At 52.6% G+C, this 10,168-nt stretch overlaps 2 protein-coding genes across 4 annotated transcripts in view; one reads left to right on the top strand and one right to left on the bottom strand.

Annotated features, from left to right (window-relative positions):
* HSP90AB1 (heat shock protein 90kDa alpha (cytosolic), class B member 1) overlaps positions 1-5,385 on the top strand; it is a 5,645-nt gene extending 260 nt beyond the window's left edge. Inside the window, exons 2-11 of one of the 3 annotated variants that reach the window (XM_009866868.1) lie at positions 26-100; positions 511-658; positions 1,147-1,280; positions 1,775-2,092; positions 2,501-2,666; positions 2,799-2,989; positions 3,258-3,405; positions 3,688-3,956; positions 4,391-4,724; positions 5,264-5,385. In XM_009866868.1, the coding sequence (XP_009865170.1) occupies positions 26-100; positions 511-658; positions 1,147-1,280; positions 1,775-2,092; positions 2,501-2,666; positions 2,799-2,989; positions 3,258-3,405; positions 3,688-3,956; positions 4,391-4,724; positions 5,264-5,385 (1,905 nt within the window). Of the gene's footprint in view, positions 1-25; positions 233-498; positions 659-1,146; positions 1,281-1,774; positions 2,093-2,500; positions 2,667-2,798; positions 2,990-3,257; positions 3,406-3,687; positions 3,957-4,390; positions 4,725-5,263 lie in introns of all 3 variants that reach the window. The other 2 variants (XM_009866867.1, XM_009866866.1) reach the window with 2 other exon arrangements.
* Positions 5,386-8,865: 3,480 nt separating this feature from the next.
* Positions 8,866-10,168, bottom strand: part of SLC35B2 (solute carrier family 35 (adenosine 3'-phospho 5'-phosphosulfate transporter), member B2) — a gene marked incomplete at its 5' end in the record, with an annotated part of 3,211 nt that continues 1,908 nt past the window's right edge. Inside the window, one exon of the mRNA XM_009866869.1 lies at positions 8,866-10,029. Coding sequence (XP_009865171.1) covers positions 9,091-10,029 — 939 coding nt within the window. The remainder of the gene's footprint in view (positions 10,030-10,168) is intronic.

Genomic DNA, 10,168 nt, shown 5'->3' with positions numbered 1-10,168 from the left:
GGTGAGCATGCCCCTTCTACCCCAGGCGCTGGATAAGATCCGCTACGAGAGCCTGACTGATCCCTCGAAGCTAGACAGTGGTAAGGATCTCAAGATCGATATCATTCCCAACCCCCGGGACCGCATGCTTACCCTGGTGGACACTGGCATTGGGATGACCAAGGCGGACCTCATCAACAACCTGGGCACTATTGCTAAATCCGGTACCAAAGCGTTCATGGAAGCCTTGCAGGTGGGTTGTCTTTGGCTGTGTGTGTTCCCTAGGGCCTGGGCCACAGGCTTTCACTGGGGTATAACCCCAGCTCTGCTGCTTTTTTTGCTGTGTTTATCTACCCAGGTGCTTCCCTGCCCTTCCAGCAGCAGGGAGGAGCTGAGGGTAGGGCTGTCTGCCTGTTGGCACTTGCCTCTTTCTCTGTATGTTGACCCAGTTCTTTGCTGCTGTGAATTAGCTGCAGGCATCTCCTGTCTCTTCACTGGTCTGTCTTTGTGCTTTTACAGGCTGGCGCAGACATCTCCATGATCGGGCAGTTTGGTGTGGGTTTCTATTCTGCCTATCTAGTGGCTGAGAAGGTGGTTGTCATTACCAAACATAATGACGATGAGCAGTATGCTTGGGAGTCATCAGCTGGGGGTTCCTTCACTGTCCGAGCTGACCGTGGTATGTATTGTACAAAAAAACCAAGTGCATTTCTCTGCTATGAGCACCTCTTTCCCTGATACTCCTGAGAGCTGTGCTGCATTGTCAGTCACGCTTGTTAACATTAGGTATGAAACCATGCTTAGGCTTGAGAAGCTGGTCCTACTTGTTCTCTGTCTATTAAAGCTGTGCAAATTGCAGAATTACCTAGATACGAAAAGACCTTTAAGAACATCAGTTCCAACCATTAACCTAACACTGACAAGTCCTTGACTAAACCATGTCCCTAAGCACCATGTTTGAACAACTTAAATATCTCTAGGGATGGGGACTCCACCACTGCCGTGGGCAACCCGTTCCAATGCTTGATAACCTGTTCAGTAAAGAAATTTTTCCTAATGTTGAATCTAAACCTCCCTTCGCACACCTTGAGGTTGTTTCTTCTTGTCCTGTCACTTGTTATTTGGTTGAACAGACTGATCCACACCTCATGTTTCTCTCCTAACTAGGTGAGCCCATTGGACGGGGCACAAAAGTGATCCTGTATTTGAAGGAGGACCAGACAGAGTACTTGGAGGAGCGGCGTGTCAAAGAGGTGGTGAAGAAGCACTCTCAGTTCATTGGCTACCCTATCACACTCTACGTACGTAAGAGAAGGATTGTGGGGACCTAGTGGAGGGAACTGGAGGCAGGGGTGGGTGGTGGTGGGAGCAGGAGTCCAGAAAAGGCTGGAGTATAGTCTCTTTCATTCCCTTCCATAGCTCCTGGCTGCTGGGTATTGAGCAGTTATACTCCCAGCTTCTGTGGCCAGAGGTGATTTGAGGCTGGAGGCTTATTGGAGGTGCAGGTGGTGGGTATCCAGCCACGATTTTGGCCTTTGATTTGTGCAGCTGGAGGTCACCTACACCAGCCATCGAGGGAGGAGGCTTTCCTGCCTTTTGTCTCATCTTCTCAGACATAGATTTTGGTTGCATGAGCTTGTGGATGCATCTGAGTTCTGGTTGCAGGAGAGGCCTTGGTTTCCATATGCTGCACATGTTTGGCTTTTGAGGACACCCATTTCTCTTATTTGGAGCAAAAGGATTCATGGTAACAGTTGCCTTGGGCTAAACCTGACTCTTATTCCTTTCTCTGCAGCTAGAGAAGGAGCGTGAGAAAGAGATCAGTGATGATGAGGCAGAGGAGGAGGAGAAAAGTGAGAAGGAAGAGGAAGAGTCAGCATCCAAAAATGAGGAGAAACCCAAAATCGAGGATGTGGGCTCTGATGATGAGGAGGAAGGAGACAAAGGCAAGAAGAAAAAGACCAAGAAAATAAAGGAGAAATATGTTGACCAGGAGGAGCTGAACAAGACCAAGCCTATTTGGACCCGCAACCCTGACGACATCACGCAGGAGGAGTATGGCGAGTTCTACAAAAGCCTCACCAATGACTGGGAGGACCATCTGGCTGTCAAGGTGGGTGCTGGGCCATCTTGGCTTTTAGGGAGAGACCCAGGGCCCTTTTCCAGCCCATACACAGAGTCACCACACGGTTGTGCCTCAGTGGGATTGAGGGCTCCCAGACCACTTGGTGGTGCCTCAGCCTGTGCTGTGACTCCCATGTGGGTGGGGGAGTTGGCAGTGCCAGCCTAGAAGCAGGACAGGAGGGTGTTGGGCCGCAGAAATGACTCCTCCATCCAGACCTGCTGGATTTCAGTGACCTCTGACATGTAGGGGGCAGTGGGGAAATGTTTGGATGCTGGAGACACTGCTGTGCCCCTATGCCAGCCCCAGTGCTGAGGAACTGCCTGCCTGCAGCAGGTCCTGGGGGAAGGAGTGGAAGGGAGGTGCTGTGGCAACTGTTTTTCTTTCTTGGCTCCGCAGCACTTTTCCGTGGAAGGGCAGCTGGAGTTCAGGGCCTTGCTCTTCATCCCGCGCCGTGCCCCTTTTGACCTCTTTGAGAACAAGAAGAAGAAGAATAACATTAAGCTGTATGTGAGGCGTGTCTTTATCATGGACAGCTGTGACGAGCTCATCCCTGAGTACTTAAGTAAGAACCCCCCTGCCTCAGCCCCCCCATTGCAAAGCTGGGACTCCCCACAGTCAGTATCTTGGTGCTTTTCCTCCTGCGATGAAGCTCAAAGCTCTTAACCTGACTCCTGATTTTATTTCTCCTACTCAGACTTCATCCGGGGTGTTGTGGACTCGGAGGACCTGCCTCTGAACATCTCTCGTGAGATGCTTCAGCAGAGCAAGATCCTCAAGGTGATCCGCAAAAACATTGTGAAGAAATGCTTGGAGCTCTTTTCTGAGCTGGCAGAGGACAAAGAGAACTACAAGAGATTTTACGAGGCCTTTTCTAAGAATCTGAAGGTGAGCTGGGCACCCTGCAGCTGGAGGAGGGAGGGGCCTGTGGCCTGAGGACCAATCTTGTCCCTGTGCCATCTTCTCTGTATGGGTGTTAGGATTGAGAGGGTCTCGTGAGTGCCCCAAAGAGCCTTCATGGGTAACTGGCCCCTCTGGCTGTACTAGGCCCAGCACTCAAGTGATCAAGGGGTGGGCAGAGATAGCCGTGCCTCAGGGGTGGCCAGGTGCATGCAAGTCCCATCCTGGAGGCTTCATGTATCTCTTCTGCCCCCAGCTGGGCATCCATGAGGACTCAACCAACCGAAAGCGCCTTTCAGAGCTGCTGCATTACCACACGTCCCAGTCCGGCGACGAGGTGACCTCGCTTTCGGAGTATGTGTCCCGTATGAAGGAGACCCAGAAGAGTATCTACTACATCACAGGTGAGGCAGAGCTCCCCTGTGCCCTGGTGAGGTGGAGGCAGGTTACTTGCCTAACAGCCCTAGCTTGAAGCAAATTTTTCCAGGTAGGTCCTGCTGCCTTCAGCAGGTCCTCCCAGCTGAATCACAGCCCATCCGTCGGGGTGCAGAAAGACTACTGGGCCTAGAGCCTCAGCTGCAGCCAGCTGTATGCTAGGGCTTCCGAGTGACCGATGCCCTTTGTCCTGCCATAACTAGCTCTTACATCTTGCTGATATCTCATTCTCCCTTCCCTGCCAAACACAGGGGAGAGTAAGGAGCAGGTTGCCAACTCAGCCTTTGTGGAGCGTGTGCGGAAGCGTGGCTTCGAGGTGGTGTACATGACAGAGCCCATTGACGAATACTGTGTGCAGCAGCTCAAGGAGTTTGATGGCAAGACACTGGTATCAGTCACCAAAGAGGGGCTGGAGCTGCCTGAGGATGAGGAAGAGAAAAAGAAGATGGAGGAGAGCAAAGCCAAGTTTGAGACCCTCTGCAAGCTCATGAAGGAGATTCTGGACAAGAAGGTGGAGAAGGTGATGTGGGCAGGGAGCTCAACCTTGGGCTGGAGGGAGGAGGGCTGGGCCCTCGGTGGTGCTGGCAAGGCCCCCAGCTCAATGCATGCCTCTCATCTCCTGCAGAGGAGCCACTAAAGGAGACGGGAGGTCCCAGCATTGCACCGTCTTGCTCTATGCAGCCAGGCTGCGGGTGAGGGGCACTGACCCAAATGCGTGCATTGATGGGAGAGGGTAAGTGTGGGAAATGTGCCATGGGTGTGCTGAAGGTGCTGGCCGAGCTTTCCAAACTAGTCTGCGCAGCAGTCTTGGAGTTGCTTCAAGGATCTCTGCTTGCTTTGGGGTGTTCCCAGGTGAACCTGGGGCAAAGACTTGTGGGATTATGTGTGCTGTGGCTGGGCCTGGTCCAGGGCTTGTGGCCACCTTGCTCAGCTAACCCTTGGCTACATTGGCAGGTAACGATCTCAAACCGGTTGGTCTCATCTCCCTGCTGCATTGTCACCAGCACCTACGGTTGGACGGCCAACATGGAGCGCATCATGAAGGCTCAGGCACTGCGGGACAACTCTACCATGGGCTATATGATTGCCAAGAAGCACCTGGAGATCAACCCTGACCATCCAGTTGTGGAAACCCTCCGTCAGAAGGCTGATGCTGACAAGAATGACAAGGCTGTCAAAGATCTGGTGGTGCTACTCTTTGAGACTGCTCTGCTCTCCTCTGGTTTCTCCCTGGAAGATCCGCAAACCCACTCCAACCGCATCTACAGGATGATCAAACTGGGGCTTGGTAGGTGTCCATGCAGCTTCCTGGGCCTGAAAGCAGGGTAGCTGGTCAGGCCAGCGCGTAACTGGCTTGGAGCAGGGGGAGGCCAGTAAGTGAGCCAAGCGGGCGTGGTGGGCTGAACTGGCTATGGACATGAGGAGCATGTGGAAACCTGGAACAAGGTACTTGTGGAGGCTCAGGGCTCTGAGTGGAGTGTTCTGATCTTCCACAAGACCAGGAGCTACCACCAGGCTGCTCAGATGATGAGCTGCTTCTATTTATTTCTTCAGAGTGAATGTCAAAAGTCTGTCATGGGAGATATGACCCATCCTGTGAAGCAGCTTGTGCTTGCACCCAACTTTTTTTTTTTCCTCCAAATTGGCTGTTTATTAGCTAAAAATGTAAACCAGGAGGTACTGTAGCTTGGCCTAACTACTGGATCCTTATACCCCCGTCCCTTAGGCTGCAGGCAGGAGACAGCCTTTGCTGTGAGACAGGCTGTACCTCTGGGATCAGATGTCACTCGGAGGCCTCATCCATTCCTTTCCTCCCCACTCTCCTAGGCATCGATGAAGATGAGGTGACTGCAGAGGAGCCCAGTGCAGCTGCTGCTGATGAAATCCCCCATGAAACCCCCCCTCTGGAGGGAGATGAAGATGCATCCCACATGGAAGAGGTAGACTAAAGTAGGAGGAAGATGCTTCCCTCACCCGCCAGGCCTCTGCCATGTATCATATCTGCGTAGAAGGGGGTTTGCTTCCACCAGCTGCAACTTACTCCTCGGTGGTGTCTTTTTTTCTGGATTTGTTTCGCTGAGGTTGGCAGAGAGCAGATGGGCATGATTCCCTCTTTTGTCAGTAGTGAGTGATTCGGGCAGCCTGAGGCCTGCCTGTTCTGTGTCTTTCTGCCTGTGTAGGAATAGCTGATGAGGTGTGGAGGCATCAGACTTCCCCTGTCCCTTACCATGGGGTCTCACATTTTCCCAGTTGGCATCAAACATTCCTCTTGTTCCAGCAGGATGGGAGAGCCCTTTCTCTGAGCTATGGCCTCCCTGAACCTGCAGGGCAGGATATTTTATTTTGGTCGGCTTAGCTTGGTTTTGGTTTTTGTTTTTTTTTTCTCTGTTGTTTTGTTCTACTGGAATTAAAGTATGGAAGAATGTGATTTTCATGGTGGGATCCACTGTGTTTCATGCCTGCCATACAGAGGAACAGGTCTCAGCCTGTGCCTGAGAGTATCAGGCCGCTGGTCTCTCCCCTGCCCTGACTGTTTTCAGAGTCCTGCTTTAGGTGATGTCTACCCCTTCCTTGTCCAGGCACCATGAAGTGGGTAGGAGAAATACATGACCTGCTCTGCAGATGGGGTCATCTCCAGCAGGGAGTAGTTCTTCATCTAGAAGGCTGCATGCCCCTAAGCCTGGGAACAAGAAGCCTTTGTAACCTGCAAGTGTCAGCTGGGCAGGCTGGGCCAGGACCTGAGCCTGCAGGTCTAAGTCCCTGCCACAGGAGCAGCGTGGGTTCCCTTGCAGTGCAGAACAAGAGGGTGGAGTGACAGCTCAGGACTCTACTTGGGCTGCCTCTCTTCAGCTCTTGGGACAAAAGGCTCCATGCTGTAGTCTCTCCCCTTTCCTCACACCTCTGTCCTGCCCTTTCTGGCCTTCTAGAGCCTTGGGGTTTTTGGCAGTATCTAGCCCCTCCCTGGCTTTTCTGCCTGTGACCCAGATGATGGAGCAGCCTGGGGCATCACCTCATTCATCCACCCCTTGCGCTGAGTTCACACCTGGTGAGCAGGGTTTGTCACCTACAATGGCCCTGGGGTTTGTCAGAGAAAAGTGACACCAACATCAAGTTCTCTTGCTGGCTGCTTACTAGCAATCACAGGCACAAAAAAGAGTGGGCTTTAGCCTGTATCCTTTAGTGGGGAGGGAAGAGGCAGAGCGTGCCTGAATCCTTTGCTGCTCACCAAGGCGCTTGGGGCACGGTGCGGCTAGTTTGGCAGCTATTTGGGTTAAGGCTGCTAGGGCAGTGCTGGAGCTGAGCTAGCAAATGCCTTCAGGGTGGTTTTCTTTGAGATAGAAATAAAATTTTTAAAAGTAGTATTTCTCTCTGAATAGGAAGATTTTGCCAAATAATGAATCAGTAGTCATTTCTTCTTAAATTAGAATGTTTTGGGTTTGTTTCTTTTTTTTTTCCACTTTTTTCTTTTAAATTTACATTTAAATTAGAAAACTTACCCTGCACCCACCCTAGCAGACAGCGGTTTGTTGGTTGGTTTTTTTTGACCAAACAAAAAAAAAATCCATTTTCAGTCTGTCAGCAGGTGGTCAGAGCAGACGTTTGGGGGAAATTTGTAAGAGCAGGACAACGGGCTGTGAAGCTGTACAGGCACTTTGAAGAGCTCAGAGCTAGGAAAGGAGTACAGGTAGGTAAAACCGTGGGGAAAGCCAAGTACTCTGAAGCCTGGGACGTGCTTAGCACCAGTTTGTTATCCCTGCTGCCTCAGCTAACTCAGTGAGAATAAGAACCTCCTGTTCCTAGTCTCCTGTTTCTCTTGTAGCCATCACCTGAGCTTCCCCTTTCTCTAGCCCTGTTAAGCCAAGGTCCTGTCTGACCCTCAAACCTCACACTGCCTACATTGCATAGGCCTACAGCTGAAGTTCTTATCGGGCCTCCCATATGTACCCACAGGATGTACCATCCACACCCCAAGCCTCCCCTGGCTCTGGTCTGGGGCCTGTGGAGCTCATTTTGGTACAGATGAACCCCACGAAGGATGGGCTCCTCCAGGGCCTTGCTTACAGCACTGGTGACCCTGGCTGGCAGGCCTCCGCACCACATTTCTCTAGTGATGCTTTTGTAGCTACATGCATTGGAGCTGCCCAAGCCGTACCACGCAGGGAACCCACGAGCCAAACCAGAAGCAGGCTAACAGCTCCTCCAGCTGCCCAAGCAGGGGGCCAAACCTGGCTGTGATCACCAGTTGTGTGTGCAGGGATCTTGTGCTGGGTCTTACAGTTTTGGGTCCAAACCTGGTTGATACTTGTCTGGGCAACGACAGAGGCACTTGTATTTGGAAAGACAGCTTTGCTGTCCCAGAGAGACTAGGGACGCAGGATGGGTTGGGGCATCTCTCCCCTCCTTCCAGGTACACAGGGAGAAAAAAAACCCAAAAAACATTTACCCCTAGGGCACCATATGCAGCATCTTTTTAATTTAATAAAATAAAAAGAAAAAAGTTGACTTTCAAAAGTACCAAAACCTGCTGGCTTGTCAGTCAGGTTGTGTTCAGAAGAAAAGGATTTGACCAGTAAAACCCAGGCTTCTGGGGATGAGCAGCTTTCACTGCTCCATCTCCTGCTGCCTGGTGAGGAGGTGCCCACGTGCTCCATCCCCTGCTGCCCGTGGTGCAGCAGGAACAAGGCACTGCAAGTGGGCTCTGCACCATCTCTCAGCCCTCCAAGCACAGGGGGGCTCTGGCCAGGCCCCAGGAGAGCTGTGGATGATGCCTCCAGTTGGCAGGAAGAGGGGCTGTTTGTGCTTCTCTGAATGGCAGCTGCGAAGCCCGGAAACCATGGCACTAAGACACCCTGAGGTGATGCTGGGGCTTCTGGGCAGCGCAGCCTTTGGCCTGTAACAGCAGAGGATGTAACCAAAAAGCAACCTAGAACTCAGCAAGCTTTAGGAACCGTGCCACCTAGCCTCACTCTCTGTGTAAGAAACAGTCTGGACTGAGGAGAGTGAAGAAAAGTGTCTCAGAGCAGGGGCAAGGAATAGATAAAACCAAAATGGGAGGTACCGGCTTTCATTGCAGAGTGTATTCCCAGAGCAGGTACCAGGCCTGGGGCAGGACAGGCTGGGAGTCCTTCCCTTAGCTGTGCCTGTCCTTCTTAGAGCACCTCCTGGGAGGGGTCTAAGCTCGGCTTGGGGCTTGCCTCACGTGGAGGTATTTCAGAAAGAAAGCTAGTGTTTTGCCTGCCCTTTCCTCCTGCTGAGATCTACAGTAGTGACAGAAACGGAGGAGTATTAGCCAGGGAAAAGGGCTCCCTTGTTCATCAGCGACTTCGGAGAGAAGCCACAAGACAGGTGGGGGCAAGAGTATCAGCAGCCTGATACTAGTTTTCCCCCAGGATGTGAGCCCTCAGGCTTGCATCTTGGCTGGAAGTCTTTCACCTTTTAAGGCAAATGGAAAAGTTTGGAGCTGTGACAGCCCAGAGCATTCCCTGGGCTTGTTCCAGCCCCTTCCCCAGGAAAAGCAGGTGGAAAAGTGAGTCACTCGGGCCCAGCCTATCCATACCCCACCCTGCTCCTCAGTGGGTTCTGAGAAATCAAGCAAATACCTCCAAGCGGAGGCAGGACAGCAGGCATGGCTTAAATGCCATGGCTCCAGCTCCTTAGACCTTCTGTACAGGGGTCTCGCCCGGTGGGAGCTTCTTACTGCGCTTCTTCATGCGGCTGCGGGCATAGACACGGAGGAAGAGGGCCATGAAGACAACAGCTACACCCAGCCCACCCACGACAGTGACAGTGTGCCCGTAGATGAGGCAAGAGAGGAGGATGGCAAAGGCCTGGCGGAGCGTCATGATGATGGTGAAGACGGCTGCCCCGAACTGGTTGATGGTGTAGAAGATGAAGAGCTGGCCGCAGGCAGAGCACACCGAGAGCAGCACGGCGTGGGCCATGAATTCCGAGTGGCGGGCCATGAAGTGTACTGACTCCAGCAAGGCACCCTGCTCCAAGAGCGAGCCCACCGTAAAAAGGCAGGAGAAAACATTGACGCCAAACATCATCTGCACGGGAGACATCTTGTAGGTGAAAAGGGCGTCCTGCCAGTTGGAGGTGAAGCTGTCGAAGATAATGTAGCCAGCCAGGAGGACTATGCCTGAGAAGGTGGTGACGGTGGACATGTGCCTGTTGGGAGCACTGGAGAGCAGGAACATGCTGACGCCCACAGAGATGAGGGCAGCAGTCAGGTACTCCCAGTACTCATAACTCTTGCGTGACACCAGTTTGCCCATCATCATCACCGGGATCACTTTGGAGGCCTTGGCCAGCACTTGGGTGGGAAAGCTGATGTATTTGAGTGCCTCATACTGGCACCAGCTGCTGAGGATGTTGGAGAGGGAGGCAAAGGAATATTTGTACATAGGAGCCCCGTGGCGCGGTTGCTTGGTCAGGGCACAGTACAGACCAGCCACTGTGAAGGCCAGGATGCGGTTCATGAACACTAGGAACTGGGAGTCCTTGAAATTCTCACCAGGGTCCGTTTCGGTGGCACCGTACGTTCTCGTCATCACACGCTCCTGGAGGACACCCCATGTGAGGTAGGAAGCCTGCAAAGCACAAGGAGCACAGGGAGAGTCAGGACCTGCAACGGTGGCAGCAAGCAACCATGGGAAGAACGGACCCCAGGAGATCCTTTCTTGCCCCAGTGTTGCCTCATCCTCTGCATTGCAATGCTTCCCCAAAACA

The sequence above is a fragment of the Apaloderma vittatum genome, unplaced genomic scaffold, assembly GCF_000703405.1.
Source record: "Apaloderma vittatum isolate BGI_N311 unplaced genomic scaffold, ASM70340v1 scaffold35653, whole genome shotgun sequence".
NCBI classification, from domain to species: Eukaryota; Metazoa; Chordata; class Aves; order Trogoniformes; family Trogonidae; genus Apaloderma; species Apaloderma vittatum.
Note: the sequence above shows the minus strand (reverse complement) of the source record. Positions and strands in the feature narration are given on the sequence as shown.